Source organism: Oryctolagus cuniculus, chromosome 12 (genome assembly GCF_964237555.1).
Source record: "Oryctolagus cuniculus chromosome 12, mOryCun1.1, whole genome shotgun sequence".
NCBI lineage: Eukaryota > Metazoa > Chordata > Mammalia > Lagomorpha > Leporidae > Oryctolagus > Oryctolagus cuniculus.
Genome location: NC_091443.1, coordinates 15856310 through 15881961, shown reverse-complemented (window position 1 = coordinate 15881961; position 25652 = coordinate 15856310). Strand labels below are relative to the sequence as shown.

The window sequence follows — 25652 nt, the reverse complement described above, 5'->3', positions numbered from 1 at the left end:
ACAAGTAAGACAATTTATTTCCCAAGGTAAACCCAACCTGCAGATTTGAGAATACCATGTAAAAAGACTGGAGTGATGGTGCCACAGCTAGGAAACCACCAGAAGGGAAGGAACAGCCCCCACCACCACCACCAGCAGCTCTCAGGAGGGACCATCCTGCTGGCACCTCAACTTCCAGCTGCCAGAGCTGGGAGGCAACAACATTTTGCTGTTCAAGACTCCCAATCTGTGGTGCTTTGTTATGCTGGCCCTAGGAAACCAGAACAGCACAGCACACACAGGAGTGGAATGTTGCTGGTGGTTAAAGCCGCTGTTGGATTTCACTCAATGCTACCCTCCAAAGGTATTTATATATATATATATATATATATATATACTCATTGAATATGGAGTCCTGCATGGAATTAATGTTTCATGAGAAATCAGTAGGAACCTGATTTTTCTTGGGAATCCAGCTGATCATTGTGCCAAGAGAAGTGCTCTGTATATGATCTCACACAGGCCCTTGCATCTTCTTAGGTTCTTTAACATCCCAGCATACATTGAGAATCTCCAGGAAGCAAACTGTCATGGGCAATACTTTTAAACAACTTTTCCACGCACACTGTTTTCCCTCATTAGGAATGCTGCCAGCTCATCAGCAACCTCCACAGCTGCCCAGGCTCAGCAAGGGCCGGCAAGTAGAGTGGGCACGTGGCTGGAGGTAGTGCGATGGTTGGGAACACTCCTGGGCCACTCACCTGTGAACTCCCTGGATCCTGGGCCCCTGTACTGAGGGAGCACAAACATAAAATGCATGTGAACATCTTCACCTAGCAGGGGTGGGGGACTTGCAGCCTGTGGGCTGTATAAGGTCCCTGAAATCATTTGGTCTGGTCCTGCCAAGGCAACCAGTAGCAGGACTGGAAATTCAATAAATCTATAGTGGGCTATTTTGAGGCTGATAATTTTGTATGGCCCACGAATGATGTTATACATACTCAAATGGCCCTCGGCAAAGCAAAGATCCCCCACTCCTGATTAGAGCAAGAGCTTACATATGGATCAGTTTACAGATTTGAAAGGTGTGATCATCAGTTATCACAACTGACCTGCAAAACTACCTTTACCATCTCTTCCTAGCCTTGAGGAAACTGAACTTCAGGGTGTCACTCTACTGTGATTACTGTGCCAAGGGTTCTCCTGAGCTAGATCCTTCTAAACATAGGTCATGCCTTGGGGATGTAAAATGATGTTCTAGATTTTTATCATACAAAATGGCCCTTGGCATCCACAGGGGATGGGTTCCAGGATTCCCCCAAGGAATCCAAAATGTGCAGAGGTCCAAGTCCCTTCTATAAAATGACATATTATTTGCCTATAACCTATACATATTCTCAAATCATCATATACATATTCTTCAAATCATCTCTAGATTATCTGCACCTAATATGTAAGTGCTGTGTAAATAGTTGTAATATTGTATCATTTAGGGAATAGTGGCAAAAAAAAAAGTCTGTGCAGTACAGACAAAATTTTTTTCTAATATTGTTAACCTATGGTTGGTTGAATCCCTGGAAGCAGACCCCATGGACACAGAAGACTAGCAATGTAAGTATGAGCATGTATGTGTGTGTTTAGTTTACCACCGTCAAATCACATGTAATGTATTCACTGCCACTTGGTGGTTAATTCTGAAATGGCATGTACCTTTCAGAGGAGATTGCCTGATGACTTTATGGGAAGTGTGAAAATACAATACCAAACTCTCATACAAGAGACATAAGCTGGCGATTTCAAGCCTCAAAACAGGACTGCATTATTCCTTCCACCCCTATTTAGTGGGAAATTCTAAATCCAACCCTGAAAATCAAAGTCCTAACTAACTGACCCATTGGTTTCCGAGGTCTCCAAATGGAGAGGATGACGCTGGACGTTTGATGGTGGTAGCTGTTGCTTTGCAGGTGTTTAGGGCCACTCATAAAGCATCCGCCGCTACGCCTTGGGGACACTCACCAAAAACTGTCCTGGCAGGTACTGATTCTCGGTTCAGCCAGAAGGACACCTGAGATAGGATCACTGTCATTATGCAGGGAAGGTAGGTTTGGATGACAAAGTAACCGATCTTCCTTTTCAGGTGGAAATGAGCTGTCATGATTGTGTATTCACCTGCAAATAAGCAAATTAATGAGCATCAGTCACCTAAAGTCTCAGGCCACTGGACCAAAGGAGTTCCAGGGAACCTCCCTTTGTTGCACCTTCTGACAAGTATTTATTCGTATTTTTGGATTTAAGGAGAGGTAGAATCTCATGCGTGAATTTCTTAATGGTCACTTTATGTATAAGTCTTGTGACCCAGCCTCCGAAAGCCTTTAACTGGTGGATGGTTTTTCTGGGGAAAATCAGATTTGTGTGTTTTACTAATCCCCAGTCACAATCTGTCCAGGCTCCCAGGCGCCCTCGCCTGCTACTGCAATCAGGATTTCAGGATTTAGGATCCGCAGATATAATTCGGGATATCAAAGAGCCCTGTTGTGGGAGGACAGACTCCCTCCTTGTACCCAGCCCAGAGGCTCCAGGGAGGTGGAAGGACCACTCTTCCTCGGGTGACAGGCCGTGTGCTCACCCGCTGCAGGAAGAAGGGAGAGGACGGCAGCTCAGGAGGCACTGACCCTGGCCGCTCTTCCTTTCTGCCACCCACCAGAGAGACGGGAAACCTCTTCTCTGAGACTGGGGGCATTTCCTTGGCAATGCCCAAGTGCCTTATCTGGATTTGCCTGGCTGTGTGGAAGGCAAGCGGGGACCTCCCATTCATCGCTGAGAACAATGCTGTCCTGATGGTTAACTGGTAAGGAGCTGAGGTGGGTGGATGGCTGGTTAAATGAGGAGTGTTGTCCCAGAGTCTCCTTGTGACTTGAACTGTGCACCCCTGGATGCTCTGAGACATGGAGGCAGAGTTGAGCTGATGGGAGGACAACCATTCTTTGGCTGCATTGCAAGGAGTGGATGGAGTGACCGGGCAGCAGGCTGCATGTGAACATGAGGAGAACGGGATTAAGTTCTCCATGTATGCGGACCTCTGGTGCAAGCTCATGGATTAGATGTGCATGGACAGAGTGCTGGAATGTTCAGAGCTGATGACATGGCTCTGATGCTTACTGTGAAAAGCAAAGCCCATGGCTTAGCAAGGCCATCTTGAGGCTGTTTTTCTGAGGGTCTTTATTCATAATACATCATACATTCCAGCCAAAGAAACCGTAACAATCACTTGTGGCAAAATCTGCCCTCATTCAGAAAAGGAGCAGCACCGTGAGACACGCTGCCAGTGGAAGGGCACATCTTTCCCAAGACCCTCAGCAGGTGACAGCAGGGAGAGGGGCCAAACAGGCTCCAACGTGGGAGTGAGAAGCATGGATAAAGAGAGGGAGAGGGGCATGGTTAGTAGCTAGAACTGGAGCTTTACATTTGAAGAAATGAAGTTTCTTTAAGTAAGGTTTGAAATTGCTACTTTTTTTTTTTTTGACAAGCAGAGTTAGACAGTGAGAGAGAGAGACAGAGAGAAAGGTCTTCCCTTTCCATTGGTTCACCCCCAAAATGGCTGCTACGGCTGGCGCGCAGTGCCGATCCGAAGTCAGGAGCCAGGTGCTTCTCCTGGTCTCCCATGGGGGTGCAGGGCCCAAGCACTTGGGCCATCCTCCACTGCCTTCCCGGGCCACAGCAGAGAGCTGGCCTGGAAGAGGGGCAACCGGGACAGAATCTGGCACCCCGACCGGGACTAGAACCCGGGGTGCCGGCGCCACAAGGGGGAGGATTAGCCTAGTGAGCCGCAGCGCCGGCCTGAAATTGCTACTTTTAATTCATTTTACTTTTGTTTTATGAGTTTGCAGTAGGAAAATCAGGTAATTTTTTCTGAGAAACCTGCCTTTTTAGAACATAAATAGGGGCAGAAACAGCGGTTATAAATTTCTGGAGAGCCATATGCAGCAACTGCGAACTGTAACGTCTTCTGTTACTGCCACAATTCTTCACAACCCCAAACTCCTTTCCCTCCGTTCCATAAAATCACACCGCTTGCTCTTCCTTTCCCTTTAGCGTGGTAACCAAATGGAGACGCAGTGCTCCCAGGCTCTCTCACATCCGCCCGGGGTGCCCAGCACGCAGGGATGGTCAGCAGGGCCCTGGCTGCATGCAGGTGCCTGTGCAAGAAGGGGTGGAGGTGCACTAAATGTCCGTTTCAGGGGACCGTGCTGACAGTCAGAGACACTGGCCAGGGGCTCCCTAAGGACTGGGCTCAGAGCTCCCTCTGCCACCAGGGATCCCTTGGTTCCTTTGGGCCTTTGTCTTCTGCAGTGCAGCCTGTCTGAAGCCCTGAAATGCCCTGGCCCCCCCATAGCACCGCCTTCTCACTACTTGGTCTGGGCCTGGAGGCATCTGATTGTGTAACTTGAAGGCTCAGGAGGTCATCCTCATCTGATTCTTTGCACTTCCACCCCATCCCGTCTTCACATTTGGAACTGAGAGCATCTGCTTCCCTCTTGGTCCCACCTCAGCTATTCCTCTGATGCTGCTTAGTTGCACTTTCCCAAATTCAACCCCAGGGAAATCTGCTCTGAGATGTTCAGAACAGGAGGCAGGGAGCAGGTAACAGGGAGTGCTTGCAGGAAGCCATTGCTTCTTCTGCAGAGACGGTCCTGTGTGTCAGTGCTTTGGACAGGGCTGTTACATAAGCAGGTCCTCGTGGGCTGCAGGTAGGACCTGCTCACAGGGTGGCAAATGCTCTGCAGATTAATGCCTCACATCCGCTTTAATGCTGCCAGTCGCAGCAGCTGGTGCTTCTGTGGGCAGCTGCGGGGAGGGGCCTGACAGGGAGCACAGCTTCCGGGCAGACTCACAACAGCTGTGCCCTGTGTTTCCAAGTCAGCATAGCTGGCCAGGGTGCACTGTGTGTGGCTGGTGCAGAAAGGGGTCAGGAGCCCTGAGTTCCTTCATGGTGTGGTGTCCTGCAGGTACCTGGCTGCTCTTACCTGTGCTGGTGCTGATGTTCTCGGTGCCCACTGTCTGTCCCATCAAGTGATACTGGTTCAGTCTGGAGCCATCCTCCGCCACCACAACAGACTTGGTGGAGCCATTGGTCCAGACATAGACGACTTCAGAATTAGGGTATGCATCTGTAGGGCAAAGAGACACAGTGGCATAAACATGGACTCATTCCCAGCCTGGAAAAAAAACAAAGGTTTTGGTAAAAGAAGCATGAGAGAGGACAGAAAAGTTTAGAAGTCAATGTATGGGACCTAAAGAGTAGTGTAGAGCGGTCAGACCAGGGCAGACACCACTGGGTTTAGGTCCTTCCACCCCACTGCAAAAGGTCTGCATGCTCATAAGATGGTTCCTGGTGATTCCTGAGATGTGATTTCTCTTTAGAGTGCGTGGCAGAAAGCAAAGGAGAGCATCAGTTCAGAGCCCAGAATGCATGGGTCTCTTTCACTCCGTGATCGTGGCAAGTCACTTATTCTCTGTGTATTTCTTCACCTGTAAAACGGGGTGATTGCGGCACCTGCTTCTTAGGGCCCTGCTAAGACTCCATGGCCTACATAATGACTTATATGCACAGAGTACTTGGAGCAGCAGACAAGGGTGTCCAGGACTCTAAACTCTTTGCTGCCTGCCCTGTCCTTGGTGGGACGGTGGCAGGGCAGGCAGAACCTGTACCTCTTGGTATCATAGATACAGTTATTTGCATGACAAAAGGCACTTGGCAGAATAGAAAGAAGGTGATGGATTCCATAATCAGGAGATGATCCTGGATTATCCTAGTGGGCCCACACAATCACTTGGTCCCCAAAACACAGAGAGACCCCTCACCAGCTGGATCCAGACAGGGATATTCAAGGCATACAGAAAGAACTCCACTGTATATTACCAGCATTGAAGACAGAAGAAGGGAACCATGAACCAGTGAGTATGGGGGCCCTTGAGGGGTGAGAATGAATCCCAGGTGACAGCCAGTCAGCTAATAAGGAATGCAACTCCACAGCCACATGCAATGGGATTCGGCCAACCACCTGCATGAGCCTCAAAGGGGTTTCACCCCCTAGAGCCTCCAGAGGAGATACAGCTTTGATGACACTGATTTGGGCCTTGTAAGACTCAGGGCAGAGGAACCAGCCCAGCCCTCTGCGCTTCTGGCCTACAGAGCTGTAGCATAGCAGATGTGCTATTCTAAACTGCTAAATTTGTGATAATCTGTCATGGCAGCAACAGAAAATTAAAATGGGTATCATGGAAAACAAACTAAACTCCCTCTAGGAGGAAGACAAACATTACCTGTAAGACGTAATATATATGACATGACAGTAACAGAAACACAAGTTAGGAAGAAGGAACAGGTGCCATTTTAAATGGAATGGTACCATAAGGGCCATCTCAGCAGATCCAGGGGGTGTGGAGGAGCTGTCAGGTGGCCCTTAGGAGGCAGACCATCCCAGACAAAGGGAAAGTAAGTGAAAAAGTCCTGAGGCAGGAGCATACCGGAGATGCCTGAAGAGAAGCCAGACACGCAATGAGGCACGGCAAAGGGCACATCAGATAAAGCAGAACCCCAAGGTTATGGTCAGGCCTTTAATTTTTCTTCTGAGTCATGAATATAGTGGAAGTGGTGTTTCAGTGAATATGTGGCTTATGCTAGTTGATGCTCTGGCCAAGATGGGAGAACGAAAGGCAGGTGGACCAGGGACATAAGGGGGTGGGGCAATACTAAAATAATCCAGGAGAGAGACAATGACAGTGAGAAGTGGAGAGAAGAAATTAGGGATGTATTTTAAAGGAAAGGTTCCTCTAGTTGGTAAATGAATGCCAGGTGAGCTGTGAGAAGAAGAAGCTCTTGTGCTCACTAAGATGGCCAGATCCAAGAAGGTTCTGGCCTCGGGCAAAAGATCAGACTCATAATACCCAGGCCATCCTGCTCCACAGCGATGGCCACCTGACAGCCAACTTTGGAGGATGTAGGGCCAGGGTGGAGTCAGAGTCAGGAAAATGAGTGATATGACTCTAATCTTGGCCTGAACATTGGTAAGATATTAAATAGAAGTAAATAGTGTAAATGCGGGTATAGCAATTGATGCTATACTCAGCTCATACTGCAGGGGATGCTGAGTGGTGTTCTTGTCAAGTGTGCTTTTTAAATTAGCATGACCCTCTGTTTTATGTAATATAGAGGTGTTTTCACATGGACAGCATTGGCATTCTCCCAATTCATGTGCATTCTGTTATAATTTCTCTCCTCTATTCGGGGAGATGCCATTTGTGGTGATGCGGCTCTCTACTTTACTTTGACCATTGGCAATTTTGTGCATATTCTGTTTATCTGATGGCTCCCTGATTTCCACATAAATGGCAGTGAGAGTTTTATCTTTTTTCGTATTATGTAAATGGTTCAGAACCCTGCGTAATGAATGGCTGTGGCTGTCAGACACGGATTTCAGCAGCCATGCTGGATTCCAGCTGGGCTGTTGAGTGTGGAGCAGACAGGAGCTGGTAATGAGGCAGTGTACTCTAGGTAGAGAGCAAGCTCCTTTTCCCTGTGATTCCAGACTGGCTCAGGCTGGCTGTGCGCCTGCAGTCCTATGCACCTGTTCTGTATTTTCTCCCTAGATTATCTGCCTCATACCAGGGAAGTTTCCTGTGTTGTGCTGCCGGCTTCCCCCAGTGGCCACAGTCACAGGGAGGAGGGTTATAATTATCAATTAACAATCCCTCTATTCCATTTCCAAGTCGGCAGGGGAACTGTGAGTCTTACCTCTAGCCAAGAGAAGAAAGATAGGCTACTACAACTCTTGGAAGACATAAATGGTTGGAAAGCAGGATTCCGGAAGCTCACAAAGGAACTCAAAGTTTGAGGCAGTAGGTTTTAGTGACTGAAAAAAAGTTCTGGAAGTTAGGAAAGGTCTCCCTAGAAAGAGGATGGAACACAGGACACATGAGCTGACTACTTGGTGCCAAGTTTGCTCAGCAAGAAAGAGAAAGGAGGTAGAGAGCAGGTGATACAAAGGGAGAAGAAAATTCAAGACCCAAGGTGCTCTGGAGAGTGGCAGAGGTCTAGGGGTGCAGGTGCCCCCTCTGAAGGCCTGGAGAGAGGCCAAGCAAAGACACAGATGGGAGTTGTAGAGTCAGAGAGCCACAGAGGCGGGTGTGCAGGCTGACCTCCCCCATCCGCCCTCCTGAGTGCATCACTGCTGGTCACTCTCACAACAGCACTGAGATGGCACAGTGTTACCCATGGGTTTTCCTTAGGTTCTGAGGTCGAGTGGCATGTTGGCCAGGGAAGCAAGCCAGCAGGGAAGGCTGTAGGGCTTGCAGGTTGGGGCAGAGACCAGCTCTGTTAACCTACTGCCTTTTCAGTCATGAGTCCTCCTAATCCCTTTCGCACTGTCCAGAGTACAAATGGCCCTGATTTATAATTTAGGATTTTTTGACTTTATAAAGGCATAGAAAGCAATATGCATTCAGTAGAACTGCACTTAGAATCTTTTTTCTGGGCCAGTGGCACACAGTCTAATCCTCTCTCCTGATGCCGGACAGCAGCAGCAAGCTGTAGCTCCTTGCTGGCCATGGGATTGCAAGGGCAAGCAACACATATTGTACTTTAAAATGTAACATATTCAGTAAGTTACTCACAGTCAATATTTTATTATAAAACAGGCTTTGTGTTATATGATTTTGCCCAACTGTAGTCTAATATAAGGTACTGAAACACATTTAATTTAAGCCAGTTTAAGCTATTGATGTTTAGTAGGTCAAGCATACTTACTATATTTTTTTATTTCCTATATTTTCAAGTTGCTATGAGTTCACCTAAACATAACCTTATCCCAAGTTGGGAGTCATCTGCACTTGCAGTGAGTATCCAATACAATAGTTATAAGAAGATAAAAGTTACTTGAAATCACAGTGACACACGAATGCTATTTAAAATCGACACATGATCTTATTTGTCAAACTGTATTAAGTGACTTATTGTATCAGTGATGTTAATAGCATTAATAATAATAACAATAGCAAGAAGCAGTGTGGCTGTGATCATGTCATTCAACAATGCTGGGTTCTGTTCTCCTCATCAAATTTAGGGTGGGAAGAAATGACTAGTCATGTCCATTTCAGCTCAGTCATTTAGCAACAAACACAAACTTCTACATGTGGCATCCAATCTTTTAGTTGGGACAACAGTGAGTGAGGCAATCAGGTTTGCTGTGCTATGATTTGCCATGCTTTAGAGCTCCGGAAAACACAAGCTCACCATCGTCTGACTGTATGTCACAGAGCCCATCGAGAGGGTCTGTAACATTTTCCCTCACAAACAATTTGGGAATTCACCACTGCTTGCCTCAAGGCTTCTTCTCCAGGACTGACACTTTCTGTCTTCTTCTAGCACTTCGAAGCCTGAGCAGGAAGTGCTGATGGTGTGACTGACCTCTTATCTACAAGGCGGTTCAGAGCCATGAGTTTTTCCCTGTGAATTAAATAGGACAGCATGACTCAGACATTGATTACCAGAGTGACTTTGTACAACCTGAGAACTATGCTTCCATTTCTCCATGTGTAGACTGGGGTGCTGTGAGGACAAAGTATATCCATGAATATCACATGCCTGGCACACAGTAAATGCTTAGTAAGTAGTAGCTACAATGAATGTAACCATATATTAAGAAGGATGTTTATTTGATGTCAAATCTTCTCTTGTGAAAAGATCTTTCTATTTGAATTTATTTTCTGATTTTTGGTCAAAAGCAAACCAAATTTGTGAGAGTGGTGGTCAGCTTTGTCTAACAGGCTGCATGGGGACACATGGGAACTGTTGATAACTAGGTAGGAAATCTGTAGTGCTCTGTGCATGAACTGCTTACGATGATGAGGACATGCAGACTAAAATGTAACAGGTAACTAGAGTTGATGTGATTTGAAAATGTCCAGGGTTTCAGTTGTTGGAAACCCATGTCTCTAGCCTTCCCCTCTCTTCTAAGCCCCGGCAGGGATAAGCATAGTAACTACCTCATAAGACCTCAGCACACTCCTCCTTTGAGACCTGCAGGCCACTCAGCACCCCCCGACTCAGTCTCACGAGATGAACCAGTCAATATTTGACACATCAATGGCCCAATAAAAATTTAAATCTTCACCAAACATAAAAATATATAGATGTGGTATCTCTAACAGCCTAATGGATACCCAATATCCCTGCTTTAAACTAAGTAGATAAAGTTAGATCAGTAGGATGTTGCCACACTCTTTTCCTTGCCCAGGATGAACTGAGAGGTAACTTGGCAAAGGACAAAGGACTGCCACTCTCCCAGCAGAAAGGATTTTGCAGAAACAACTGAAAAGCAGGGCAGGAAGCCAAGAGGGATTGGAGGAAATCTCCCACATAATTCTCTACCTTTTCATAAACCAATTCACTTTTTCACTTCAAACCAGCAGCTCCTTCCAATGACTCCCAATTTCCTCATTAAAATCGGGATTTCCCAAATCACCTGGTCCTAAAATCCTTCTGTTTTCTTTCGATTATGTCCATCTTTCATCCTGTTTATCCACTTCTAATCTGGTCACCACCTGCTCTCTGCTCTGATCACTTGTAATTATTTCATAGGAATTCCTGGCTGCTGGTTTCACCCCCATGGATGGGGATTTTCATCCATCTTTCTTGGGCCTGATAAATAATACATCATGGACTCTGTCTGCTACTTCACACTTTCATATTTGTAGCCCTTTGTGTTTGAGTTGTAACAATCATCCTGTAATTTCCCCAAATGAAGCTTCTTTCTTTTAAAAATTAATTTTTCATTGATAAATAACAATTGTGCATATGTATGGTGTACAATGAGATGCTTTGATGTATGTGTCCATTAGAGAAATGTGCAGTCCGGCTAATTATTGTACTCATAACCTCACCAATTTAAGATGTTTTTGGTAAGAACATTGGAAACTATTTTATCAATTTTGAAATGTTCAATTCATTTTTATTAACTGTGGGCACCATGAAGTGCAACAGGTCACTGAAATGGAGTCCTCCCATCCAACCTGAAACTTTGTATCATTTGACCACACCTTCCCTTTCCCCATCCTTCCCTCTCCCTGCCAGCCTCTTATAACAACCCATTCTCCACTGTTTCTATGAAATAACTCTTCTAGATGCTACATGCAAATGAGATCATACACTATTTGTCTTTCTGTGACTGGCTTAATTCACTGGGGACTTCTCCTGTCATTCAACACCTACACCAATCAATCAGTGGTCATTTGTGTTTTGTCCTTATTTCTCTCATGCCTCCTTCTATTCAAATCCTACCAGATTCAGGTCAAAACACGAATCGCACAATGAGCTTTCCTGTCTGTGAATTACAAATGGCTTTCAGCTGCACAAAAGCATTTAGCCCAATTATCTAGATGTGTCCATCATCAGCTCCTTGGGAACAGATCATGGTCTATGCTGCTGTGTTCCTCACTGCAACTAGCAGAGTGATGAATGCTTAACACGCCTGCTATAGATGAATCCAGTGTCAACCCAAAACGTGTACATTGAGAACTACTTCTGAATGTGATATCAGTAGGTGGGACGTTAGGAGGTGATTCAATCTTGCGAATAGAGCTGTCATAAACAGAATCAGTGCCCTTATAAAAGGGGACCCAGAGAAGTACCCTACTTCCTCCACCATGTGAGGACATACATAGCAAGAGGTGTGGTTGTTGAATCAGGAAGCAGTGAGTACCTCAGATACTGAATCTGTCAGTGTTTTGACCTTGGGCTTCCAAGTCTCCAGAACCATGAGAAATAAATTTCTGTTGTTTACAAGTCACTCAATGCATAGTATTCTGCACAGAAGCCTGACTAAAAAAAGACTGGTACTGAAGAGCAGGGCTGCTGCTGGAACAAACACCCCAAAATGTGGCAGTGACTTTGGAACTGGGTTATAGGTAGAGTTTGGAAGAGCTCTGAGGTATATTCCAGAGAAAGCCTACACTGGGGCTGGTGTTGTGGTGCATCAGGTGAACTCCTGCCTGCAACACCGGCATCCCATACGAGCTCTGGTTCAAGTCTCAGCTGTTCCAGTTCCATCGAGCTCTCAGCTAATGCGTCACGGAAAGCAGAAGATAGTCCTAGTACTTGGACCCCTGATACCCCTGTGGAGACCCAGATGAAGCTCCTGACTTCAGCTCTGAAAGCCCCAGTATATGGGGCTCTCTCTCTCTGTCTCTCCCTCTCTCTCTTTAACTGTGCCTTTCAACTAAATAAATGCATCTTTATAAAGAGAAATCCTACATTTCCATGAATTGACTGTTTAAGGTAGAATTCTGGTGAGGGCCCAGGGGAAAAGAGAAGGGTTCAGGAGAAAGCCTCAATATTCTCAGAGAATACTCATGTAGGGGCCAGCGCTGTGGCATAGTAGATGCCACATTCCATATGGGCGCCAGTTCATGTCTGGCTGCTCCTATTCCAATCTAGCTCTCTGCTAATGGCCTGGGAAAGTAGTGGAAGATGTCCCAAGTTCTTGGGCCCCTGCGCCCATGCAGCAGACTTGGAGAAATCTGGCTCCTGACTTCTTATTGGCCCAGCTCTAGCCTTTGCAGCCATTTAGGGAGTGAACCAGCAGATGGAAGACCTCTCTATGTAACTTTGCCTCTCAAATAAATAAATATATATATATTTTAAAAAGAATATCCAAGTAATCTTGAATAGAACATTTGGAGGAAAAAGAATGGCAAAGTCCATTCCAATGAGATCACAGACAAAAGTGTAGAACATGTTATTGGAAGGAAACTGAAGGAAAGATAAACCTTGTTACAAAATGGCTAAGAACTTGGCTAAATTGTGTTCATGTGCTAGTGTTTTATGGAAGGTAGAACTTGCAAGGATGAAATTAAAATTTTGGCTAAGGAAATTTCTAAGCAAAGTGTTGAAGGAATGGCCTGGTTCCCGGCCTTATAGTAAAGTGGAGAAGAAATGACTTAAAGTATGAAATTTCTAAGCAGGAGGTGAACAACAGTTGAAATATCTGGACAGTTTTCAACTGATTCATCTTCAAGGGAATGAGAAAGCCTGTTTGGGAGAGAACAATAGAGGTGTGGCCAAATGTCTATTGGAAAAAGACACTGGTCAGCCATGCTTAAAACAACGGAAGAACGCAAAGCAGGAGCCACTTGCATCTGCAGAACTTAGACACACGCTGCAATGTACTACCCTACATCATTGCTGTGCTCCCTGCAGGATATGTGAGAAGGAGAGGGATTTGGAGAATCCAGGGAAAAAAATACTACAGATGGAATGCTCTGTTCTCACCTCAAGTTCATATGCTGAAATTCTAACACCTGATATGACCACATTAGGAAGTGGAGCCTTTAGCAGGTGATTAGATCATCAGGGTGGCATCCCATGGATGTATTAATGCCCGTAAGTGCATAATTCACCCTCAGATATTCCTCTTACCTCTTCTGCCATGTGAGAACACAGTGAGAAGAAACCTATTAATCAAGAAGAAGGCCTTCCCTAGATACTGAGTATGTCTGCCTCAACCTTAGACTTTCCAGGCTCCAGAAGAACACAAGTTAAATGTACGTTATCAGCCACCTAATTCATGGTATTCTACTATAGAAGCCTGAACAGACTAAGATAGCCTTCAAAGGATCTGTTAAACAGTAATTCCCTTAGTCCATTCTGGCATTGAAAAGACAAGATTATTCTCTGGATCTTCGTTTATAGGGGCACACCTCCCCCTCATGAGGACTCCACTTTCTTGACCTAATCACCTCACAAACCATCACTTTAGGCCTCAGATTTCCCAAACAATGTGTTGAGGGAGTGGCCTTGTTTCTCTGATTGCTTATAGTAACGTGTGATCTCCTAATAGCATTACATTAGGGATTAGGTTTTAGGAAGGCACAAGCATCCAAGGTTAACTAATACATCAAAGTGATTGTTAAACAATCAAAACCCAGACACAATACAAATAAATCTTGAGTGTTTTCTAAGACTTCAAAGGCTGTAACATTCCAGCTTTCAGAGACCCATGTTCAGTCATTCATACTCATACTGTGTTACATACCAGGGATGACACTTTCAATAATAAAGTCACAATTTCTCATGTCTTCATGTACTAACAGCTCACTACAGCGAGATTTACCCCCAATGTCCAGAAATTTTCTCTACTGGATATCTATCAAAGAAAATTCCAGTTCTAATTTATTTTTAATGAATCCAGATGTTATCTCAGGATTTCATCTAATATTTAATGCATCATTCTACATGAACTAAAAAAGTTAAGGATTTTTTTTCTTTTTAAATAGTTTTGATATTTTTAAGCACCTGCTTCTAAATGAAAGCCATGGCATTATCTATACAGATTTCTTTATGGACTAGGAAATATCTCTATGTCCTAGGGTGAATTTCAGTATCTGCTTGTATTCTTGAGAGTAGTTATAGCAATAACAGAAATGTTTGTTAATTCTGCTCTGTATTAAAGAAACCAGAGCATGTGGCTCATTAGAATAACGACACATATTTGCATTCCTTTGTCTCCTAATAGCAGAGAACTTTTGAATTGGGTAATTTGAAACTCATTATACTATCACATTTAGCCTCTGCATGCTCAGATGCCACTGGTCTAAGTGAACAACTTGGCCAAGCATCTATTTTTAGTAAATCCCGAAGATGAAAGACAAGAAAGAACATTTCTTAAAATTATTATGTATTGAGCTGACGCCACATAAACTGAGTCAAGGTGAAAATCACACAATTTTCTAGCTCTTGGTCAACTGAATGCAAACATAATACATGAACAAAATCCTCTAATTGCTTTGTGCATTACAATAATGATATTAATAGCCAATAAAAATAAATCATCCATACTTTAATCAAATAAAATCTGGTTTTACAATAGCAAGCAGATAATAAGAAATTTGGCACAGTTCAAAATTTCTACTGTGTTCAAAAAGTGTTTCTTCTGGTTCTCTGTTATGTATTTGATATCAATTCATTGGATATAGAAAGTGAAGAGATCCCAACAGATGAATAATTTAGCTTGAATGTGATAAATGATTAAGCTGCAGTTGGTAGATTGTAAATATGAGATAAGTTAGTGAAGGTTTGTGTTGTGTGATTCTTCCCAAATTGCTTTCATGTGGCCTCTCCAGCACACCATTGCCATTACATCTGGGTACCCCATTGTTTTGAACCAATGATAAAAAATAACAGTCTTTGATTTTTTTAGTGTTTTTTTATCAAATCAAAAGGATAATTTTCATATAGAAAAAGAAACATCATTCTAAATTTCCTCAAGGGACAGGGATAACTATTCTGCCAGGAAATGAATCAGTAATTCCCAGATGAAATAACTTAGGGATCTGTAGGGAGTTCTCTGTCTCAAGTAATAATGCTCACAGCCACCCCAGGGAAGCAGGTAGTTTAAATAAATCCTGGTGATAACCCCAGAAGTGACCAATGGTTTCCTTATTTCTGGGGATTTTCCCCAGAAGCTTCCTTATTGCCAGGTGCCCAGGTGACTCCCGCACCTTCCATTGTATTTACCCCCAAATAAATGTACATTTAATCTTTCTACAACATTTGAAGATCACAGTTTGAAAAAAACGACTTCCACCCAACCTACCATTTGTCTCATCACACACACTTACCCCTCTTAGTTCTACACATCCATTTGACGTGACAGCAATATAACATTTGAAACCCTTGGAATCACTTTCAGGAACGGCAGTGTGGCAGCAATTAGGTCATAGCTATTAACTCTGGACACCGTATAAAAAATTACTCCCTGAAAGCACTGGAAAGGGTCCAAGTACAGGCAGAAACTGGAGGGGAGGTGACACTTACAAGAAGGAATGGCTTCTTATGTAAAATTGTGAGTCAGAGCTGTGCACTAAGAATGCTCAAATAGGATCCCCTCAGTGTTTCTTCTTTGAAGAACCAAAGGGAAGAAGCTGGAGTGTCAGCGCAGCACAGGAGGACCATGAGACATAGAATCCTCAAGAGAAAATAGTAACAGAGAGAGAGTCCCAAATCTGATGTCTGCATGTGTACATAACATCTACCAAATGTTGAACTCATCCTGCATTATGCACATTCCTACCTGGAGCATAAACTTGCCAGCTCAACTAAGATAAAAAGCACCTGACATTCCAGCTATTGCCTGTCAAGGGAAGACCTGGTTTGGATTTTCGGACTCAGCCAAATGACCTGGATAAAAATATAAAATCAAGTAAAACAAATTTTAGCATTTTAAATTTGACTGAATCCAGAGTCTCTTCCCAATAACAGCGGAGCAGGAATCCAATGTCCCAGGACCACTCAGTGTGCTTTCCTAGGGACAGGTTTCTGTTTCACTTCTCACCTGCTGCTGAGGGAACTGGCAGAGTTAGGAAACCTAGAGGCAGCTAAGAACAAAGCGAAGGGAAGGGCCTCGGGCCAGGGAGAACAGATACTGTGACCTCCCCATGGGTCAGCTTCCAGATTTTCCCTGGCAATGAAAGAAGTAGCTCATGCGTAAAATGTCCCAATGTTTCCAGGCGCTCTCTACTCAGAAGACTGGCTTCTGTCCAGCCTGCCCTGCAGCATGATGGGACCCGGGATATTCTAGCCAGTGGAGGCTGAGGAGAACTGAGACAGTAGAATGATCTACTACATGCTATAGCCTATCTCTTTGGCTAGTGGCGAATAGCCACACATTCCACTTTCTCCCTGGGGCAGGCAAGAGATGGGCAGAGCACCCAGCAATCCAACATTCCTGAGGATTTCCTGAGGAACTGGTTTCATGCTTTTACGTCTCTGCTGATGGGACCCAGCATAGCCTAGACACCTGGAGGCTATCTGAACAAAGAAAGTGAATTGCACTAGCACCAAGGTTGGACAGGTTCCTGGAATCTCTGGCCAGGCAGGTTGGTGAAGGCCTTCACCTATACGAAAACAGCTTATGAAGATTGGGAGCAGTGGATGTTTTATCTAATGTGTATTGTAAAATACAAAGTAAAGAAAATGAGGAAATAGGAAAATACATTCCCCAAAATAAAGGACTGAATCTCCAGAAACAGGCCTCAATGAAATGGACTGTTATGGCTTACCAGACAAAGAATTCAAAACAACCATCATAAAGGTGCTCACTTAAGTCAGAACAACACATGAATCAAGTTAGATTTCAAGACAGACAAAAAATATAAGAGAGTACCAAATAGAAATCATAGATTTGAAGAATATAATTGTAATAAGAATTTGGCCGGTGCCGCGGCTCACTAGGCTAATCCTCCGCCTGCGGTGCCAGCATCCCGGGTTCTAGTCCCGGTTGGGGTGCCAGATTCTGTACCGGTTGCCCCTCTTCCAGTCCAGCTCTCTGCTGTGGCCTGGGAAGGCAGTGGAGGATGGCCCAAGTGCTTGGGCCCTGCATCCGCATGGGAGACCATGAGAAGCACCTGGCTCCTGGCCGTAGTGGCCATTTGGAGGGTGAACCAACCGAAGGAAGACCTTTCTCTCTGTCTCTCTCTCTCATTGTCTAACTCTGCCTGTCAAAAAAAAGAAAGAAAGACAGACAGACAGAAAGAAAGAAAGAGAGAGAGAGAGAGAGAAAGAAAGGAAGAGAGAAAGAAAAAGAAAGAATGAATTCACCACAGGGGCTCAACTATTGAGCACAACTAATGGAAGAAAAAAAAATCAACAAACCTAAAAATAGATCATTGGAAATTATTCAGTTAGAGGATCAAAAACAAAAGAGAATGAAAAGAAAGAAGGAAACTTGAGAAACTTAAGAGATACAATCAGTTGATCAATATCCACAATGAAGTATCAAAAGAAGAGAAAAAAGACAAAAAAGCATATTTGAAGAAATAATAACTGAAAATATTCAGATCTGAGAAGACATGAACATATCCAGGCATCCCAGATGATCTGAAATAAGGCAAAACCAAAGAATCCCACAGCAAGATATATTACAAATTGCCAGAAGTCAAAGACAAGGAGAAATTTTGAAAGTGGTAATATACACTTATGTCCTTGAAGTGAGTGGATTTTTTTCATCAGAAACCTTGAAGGCTAGCAGGGAATGGGAGCACATATTCAAAGTACTGAAACAAAAAATTACACCTGGGAAAACTGTTTTTCAAAAATGAAATGGGGGCCGGCACTGTGGTGTGGTGGGTAAAGCTGCCACTTGCAACACAGGCATCCCATGTGGGTGCTGAATGTTCCTCTTCCAATCAGCTCCCTGCTAATGTACCTGGGAAAGCAGCAGAGGATGGCCCAAGTCCTTGGGCCCCTGCCCCAATGTGGGAGACCTGGATGAAGCTCCTGGCTCTTGGCTTCAGCCTGGCCCAGCCCTGGCCATAAGGTCATCTGGGTCTGGGGAGTGAACCAGAGGATGGAAGATTTCTCTGTCTCTTCCTCTCTGTAAATCTGCCTTTCAAATATATATATATATATATATATATATATATATATATATATATATATATATTTTTTTTTTTTTTTAAAGAAAGAGAGATAAAAGACTTTCCCTGGAGAAATGTTGAGGGAGCACATTGCATTTAGACCTGCGTTACAAGAAATTCTAAAAGGTATTTTCAATTTGAAATAAGGCTGAACAGCAGCACAGTACCCTGAAACAGTATAGAACTTGGTTGTATTGGTGAGTACCTGAAAAAAAATACAGAATACTTTATTATTTAAGCAATGTAGGTAAGTCACGTTTAATTCTAATATAAAAGTCAAAAGAAAAAGGTATTGGAAATTGCTAAAATTTAAATTCATTAATGGATACCCAAGACAAATGGATAGAAACTATGTCATCAGTAACATAAATTTTGTGGGAAGGGGTTAGTAAAAGTGCTGAGATTCTGCGTGTAAGTGAAGATGATTTGGTATAAAATAAGCTGCTATACCTATATTTTACATAAGCCACCTAGTAACCACAAAGGAGATACTTACAGAGGTTACACAAAAGAAAAAGAACTGGAGCCTGCGCTGTGGTACAGTGGGTTAAGCCATCACCTGTGGCACTAATTTCCAATATCAGAGTGCCAGTTCAGTCTCTTGACGGAGTTTCCAGTTCCTCGTTTTGGCCTAGTCCAAGCGCTGGCCATTGTGGCCATTTGGGGAGTGACCTATCAGGTGGAAAACTGATCTCTTTTTCTCTCTGTGTATGTGTGTGTCTATCCTTTCTACCTCTGTCATTCTGACTTTCAAATCAATCAATTAATGAATCTTTTTAAAAAAGAGATGACAAGGAAAGGAAACAAAGCATATTACAAGGGCTGGCATTGTGGCGTAGTAGGTTAACCGACCACCCGTGATGGGGCACCAGTTCATGTCCCAGCTGTTCCACTTCCAGTCCAGCTTCCTACTAATGGTCTGAGAAAAGCAGCAGAGGTTAGCCCAAGTGCTTGGGGCCCTGCCAGGTGAAGGTCCAGGCTCCTGACTTCAGCAGGCTCCAGCCTTGGCTATTCTAGCCATCTGGGGGAGTGACCCAGATGATGGAAAATATCTTTCTCTGTCATCTCTATCTCCTTCTTTCCCTCTCTTTCTGTAACTCTGGCTTTCAAATAAATAAATAATTTTTTAAAAAGTATGATATAAAAAATTAACACAACACAAATATGACAGCAAGAGGGCCGGTGCTATGGTGCAGTAGGTTAAGCTTCTGCCTGCGGCATCGGCATCCCATAAGGGCTCCAGTTTATGACCTGGCTGCTCCATTTCCAATCCAGCTCCCTGCAAATGGCCTGGGAAAGCAATAGAAGATGGCCCAAGTGCTTGGGCGCCTGCATCCCTGAGGGAGGCCAGTAAGAAACTCCTGGCTCCTGGCTTTGGATTGGCTCAGCTCTGGCTGTTGCAGCCATTTGAGGAGTGAATCATAAGAAGAAACACCTTTCCCTCTGTCTCTGCCTCTCTGTGTCTGTAACTCTGCCTCTCAAATAAAGAAATCTTTTTTAAAATTACAGCAAGAAAGACAAAAGAAATTACAACACAAAAAGCAAACAGTTAACAAAATAGTAATATTAAATCTTTCTCTTTCAATATTGACTGTAAATATACATATGATTAAATTCCTTTATTAGAAGAAACAGAGAGAGTCAATGAATTAAATAAAAAGATTCGATGATATTCTGTTGATAAGAAACTTACTTTAGAGTTACAGACACACAGACTGAAAATATTTATGAAAAAGGGTATTTCACACAAATGGCAACAAAAGACAGTAGGTGGCGATATTTCTATCAGACAAAATACACCTTTAAGTTAAAAGCTTAAAAACTTGTCCTATGTTAACCTAGTCAATGTAGGACAATACATGATAAAAGGTTCAATTCACCAGGAAAATATAACAATTATACATACAGTCAGCCCTTCATTTCAATATATGCTTCATCCGTGAATTCAACCAACTAAAGATTAAAAATCTCTGAAAAAAACTGCATCTGTACTAAACATATGTGATTTTTTTCTTTTCATTATTCTACAAACAGTAACATATAACAATAATGTATATAGTATGTACATTGTATTTGTTGTTATAAGTAATCTAGAGATTATTTAAAGTATATAAGAGGATGTGAGTAAGTTACATGCAAACACTGCACTATTTTATATGAGGGGCTTGATCACCCATGGATTTAGGGACCTTCAGGGTGTACTGGAATCAATTATCCATGTATACTAAGGAACAAGTGTACAAATATACATGTACACAATCAAACTAAGTAAATACGTAAAGCAAATATTGACAGATTGAAGGGGGAAACAGCAACACAATAATGTTAGGAGTTCAATGTCCCACTCTCAGTTATGCATAGAACATCTGGGAGAAAATCAACAAAGACAGTGGACTTAACACTATGACTAACTGGGAGCAACAGACACACACAGAACATCCCACAAACAGAAGACACAATCATCTACCTTGCACACAGAAGAGTTTCCAGGGTAGATAATGTGATACGTCAAAAACAACATCTTAACATATTTAAAAAGATTGAAATCATACCAAGTAAAATCTCCAACCACAGTGTAATGAAACCTGAAATCAACAGCAGAAGAAAAACTAGAAAATTCATAAATATGTAGAAATTAAACAACACTCATTTGAACAACCAATGAGTCAAAGAAAAAATTAAAAGGGAATTTAAAGAATATGTTGCATCAAATGAAAAAGAAAGTACAACATACTGAAACTTAAGGGATGTAAGAAAGTACTGAGAAGGAAATTTATAGCCTATGTGAAAAAGAAGAAAGATCTCAAATAGGCCAACTTCACACCTTAAGGAATCAGAAAAAGAAGCATAAACTGAGCACAAATGTATTAGGAGAAAGCAAATAAAAAAGACTAGAGCAGAAACAGAGAATTAAACACAATAGAAAATGATCTACAAAGCTGAGTTCTTTTTTTTTTTTTTTTTTTTTTTTTTTTTTTAAAGTTTGTAGACTTTATTTTATTTTTTTTTTTTGACAGGCAGAGTGGACAGTGAGAGAGAGAGACAGAGAGAAAGGTCTTCCTTTGCCGTTGGTTCACCCTCCAATGGCCGCCGCGGCTGGCGCGCTGCGGCCAGCGCACCGTGCTGATCCGATGGCAGGAGCCAGGAGCCAGGTGCTTTTCCTGGTCTCCCATGGGGTGCAGGGCCCAAGCACCTGGGCCATCCTCCACTGCACTCCCTGGCCACAGCAGAGAGCTGGCCTGGAAGAGGGGCAACCGGGACAGAATCCGGTGCCCCAACCGGGACTAGAACCCGGTGTGCCGGCGCCGCAAGGCGGAGGATTAGCCTAGTGAGCCGCGGCGCCGGCCCAAAGCTGAGTTCTTTTGGGGAAAAATTTTGACAAATATGTATCTAGAGTAAGAGAAAACCACAAAAAAATAAAATCAGCAATGAAAAGGGGACATTACAACTGCTATCACAGATATAAAAAAGTTTATGAGAGACCACTATGAACAGTTATATGCAAAAAATTAGATAATCTAGAGGAAATAGATAACTTGCAAGACATCAAAGACAACCTGCAAAGCCTAAATCATGAAGAAATGGAGTTTGAACAGATTAATAATATGAGGACTGAATCCCCAATAGAAAACGCCCGGATTGAAAGAATTCATTAGTGAATGTTACCCAACATTTAAGGAAAAACTAATGCCAACCTTTCTCAAATTCTTCCAAAAAACTGAAGAGAAGGGAAACTTTCAAAGTCATTTCATGATGCCTACATTACTCTGATATTGAAGCCAAAGATTCCAAAAGAAAACTATAGGCAATATTCATGATGAACACAGATTCAAAACTCCTCATTAAAGTACCAACAACCTGAGTTCAGAAATGCATTAAGAGTTTTGTTTATCAAAATCAACTGAGATTTATTTTTGGAATGTAAACAAAGGACAACATATGAAAATCAACTAAGGTACACACCACATTAAGAAAATGAAGTGTAGGGGCCAGCGCTGTGGCGTAGCGGATAAAGCTGCTGCCTGCAGTGCCGGCATTCCATGTGGGAGCCACGAGTCCCAGCTGCCCCATTTCCAATCCAGCTCTCTGCTGTGGCCTGGAAAAGCTAGAAGACAGCCCAAGTCCTTGGGCCCCTGCACCGTGTGGGAAGACCTGGGGAAAGCTCCTGGCTCCTGGCATTAGATCAGCGCAGCTCTAGCCATTGTGGCCAACTGGGGAGTGAACCAGAGGATGGAAGACCTCCTCTCTGCCTCTCCTCTCTCTGTGTAACTCTGACTTTCAAATAAATAAATAATCTTAAAAAAAAAAAAAAAAGAAAATGAAGTATAAAAATCTCTCAATCATCTCAGCAGATGCAGAAAAAGCATTTGACAAAATCCAACACTCTTTCATGATAAAAATTCTTGGGGCTGACACTGTGGTGTAGTGGGTAAAGTGCTGCCTATGGTGCCGGCATCCCATATGGGTGCTAATTCAAGTCCTGGATGCTGCACTCTGACCCAGCTCTCTGCTATGGCCTGGGAAACAATGGAAGATGGCCCAAATCCTTGGGCCCCTATATCCACGTGGGAGACCTGGAAGAAGCTCCTGGCTCCTGGCTTCAGATAGGACCAGCTCTGGTGGTTGCAACCATCTGGGGAGTGAAACAGCAGATAGAAGACTTTCTCTCTCTCTCTCTCTCTCTCTCTGCCTCTGCCTCTCTGTAACCCTATCTTTCAAGTAAGTAAGTAAGTAAATAAATAAATACGTAAATGCTGTTTAAAAATTTCAACACAATAGGACCATCAGGAAATCACCTGGACTTAAAAAAGGCCATATATGAAAATCCCACAACCAATAGCACACTCAATGATGAAAAATTAAAAATGAAATGATTTCCCTCTTTTCATTTTGATTCACTATATATAATACTTTACAATTTAGTGAGGGCAATTCTATCCTCCTTACCCCTGGAAAAAAAAAAAAAGAAAAGAAATAAGAGGCACCTAAATCAGAAAGGAAGACGTGAAATTGTGCTGTTTGCATAGCACACGATCTTATACATAGAAAACCTTAAAGACTTCACAAAAGACTATTAAAACTAAAAACTTAAAAAAGACTATTAAAACTAACAAATTAATTCAGTAAAATCAATGTGCAAATTTTAGTTGTATATTAATTATAAATAATAAAAATAAGTTATATATAAGTTCAGTTGTTCTATACATGAACAATGAACTCTTTGAAAAAAAATTAGAAAAACAGGGCAGGCATATACCTGCACCCTATATCAAAGTACCTGGGTGTGAGTCCAGGCTCTGGATCCTGACCTAAGCTTCTTACAAATGAGGATCCTGGAGGCAGCAGTGATGGCCCAAGTATCTGGGTCCCCACCATCCACATAAAAGACCTGGAATGAGTTCCCAGCCTTGGCCATTGAGGGTATTTAGGAAGTAAACCAGCAGACAGGCTATCTGTCTATGTTATCTCTCTCTGACACTCTGCCTCTCTCATAATGATATAAAATGAGAGAAAGAAATTTTTAAAAATCTCATTTACAATAGCATTAAAAGAACAAAATACTTAACAATAAGCTTAATGAAAACAGTAAGAAATGTTACATAGAAAATTTCAAATTACTGATGAAAGACATTAAGTAACACAGACAAATGGAAAGATATCCCTCTCTCTTGGTATTGTCAAAATGTCCAAACTACTTAAGTGATCCACAGACTCAACATAATCCCTATCAAAATCCCATGATCAGTTTTTACAAAAATAGAAAAAGGAATCTGAAAATTCATAATGGAATCACAAAAGCCTTTGAATATCCAAAGCAATTTTAAGAAAAGAAAAACAGAGCTGGAGGAATCACGGTTCTTAATTCTAAAATATATTAAAAAGTTTCAGTAATTAAAACACTATAGCACACACAGACCAATGGGGCAGAATAGAAAACCTAGAAAGCAATCTATGCATTTATGTTCACCTGATTTTGAAGGGTGTCAAGAATACAAAATGGGGAAACGATGGTCTCTTCTATTAGCAGTGTCGCTTTTTAAAAAGGAAAGGACAGCATTGAAACGATAAAAATAATGAATTTTACACTTAGAAAAATAAATACCTCAGGAATATTTTAGAATCTTCTTATTATCATAGCAATAAAAATGGATTATATCCCCCATTATGACAGAAAAATTCTTAAGTTGGGCATGTCATAAAACAGGAAATTTAGGGGAAAAAAAAGATATGAAAAGATATCCTAAGCAAGTATAAAAGAAGAAACAAGTTTCACAATATTTGATACAATATTAGTTCCCTAAGAATAAAAATGATCCAGGAAGGAGAATTTATAATTATGAGATATGAATAAAATGAGCTTTTATGATGGTGAGGGTAATGAATAGTTTTTGAGCGCTTTAACCAGTGTTACCTGCCAGTTTAAAACAGCTTCATCCATTTTGCAAATAAGGAAAGAATCTTGGACTAAATACCTTGCTCATAGCACTCAGCAAAGGATTGAGAAAACCAGGAACTCATGTAACTTTGGTGCTTTATCTCAAAGAGAACATTCTGCTTTCAGAAATGAAAATTTCTCATAGTAGCAGCACAGTAAAAAGAAAGAATTAGTAGATCAGTTTCAACTGTGCGTCCAAGTGTCACAGAAGTGGAGATGATGCTGACAGCACGTACTGGGGTCAATGCTACCACGTTGTCTGGAATGGCTGGAATCCAGGATTATCGGCTAGAATTGGGAACGCGTATACTTAATATATTTTGATACGAACAATTTGTTCAGGCAGCACATATTTCCCTAAAGAGTTGAGTGTTCCTGTTGAACAGTCACTATGAACATGACCAACAAGGTCGTCGCTCTATGGAACATTCTATAAGAAGTGAATTCACATAGCATAGACAACAATACAACAAAATGTACTGAAAATTGGGTCCCCTCCTGGAGTAAAAGACTCATAATTTGAGGAGTGAACACAAGAACCAACAGCCAGCTGAGGCTCTGGAAGAAACCTTCACTCACAGTCTCTGTGTATCCTACTCTGTGATGTGTGCTGATCAGCTGTTCAGGTTCCCATTTTGCAGACAAACATAGGTGAGGACAAAGCTTTCTTCCATCTTCTTAAACAGACTGCATCATATTGTGCAGTGTATACAGGAGCAAAATGCTTCTGAATGATTGTGGAATTTACCCCAAAGTATATCCATGG

General features: G+C 42.6%; 2 protein-coding genes across 4 annotated transcripts in view; one reads left to right on the top strand and one right to left on the bottom strand.

The window, feature by feature from the left end:
- GABRA5 (gamma-aminobutyric acid type A receptor subunit alpha5) overlaps positions 1-25652 on the bottom strand; it is a 75835-nt gene that overhangs the window by 4522 nt on the left and 45661 nt on the right. For all 3 annotated transcript variants that reach the window (XM_008269750.4, XM_008269749.4, XM_051822230.2), the window contains exons 8-9: positions 5004-5147; positions 1996-2148 (exon numbers count right to left, since the gene is read on the bottom strand). In XM_008269750.4, the coding sequence (XP_008267972.1) occupies positions 1996-2148; positions 5004-5147 (297 nt within the window). The remainder of the gene's footprint in view (positions 1-1995; positions 2149-5003; positions 5148-25652) is intronic.
- Positions 2724-25652, top strand: part of GABRB3 (gamma-aminobutyric acid type A receptor subunit beta3) — a 416113-nt gene continuing 393184 nt past the window's right edge. The window contains exon 1 of the mRNA XM_070053326.1: positions 2724-2827. Within this exon, the coding sequence (XP_069909427.1) occupies positions 2730-2827 (98 nt within the window). The 5' untranslated portion in view covers positions 2724-2729. The remainder of the gene's footprint in view (positions 2828-25652) is intronic.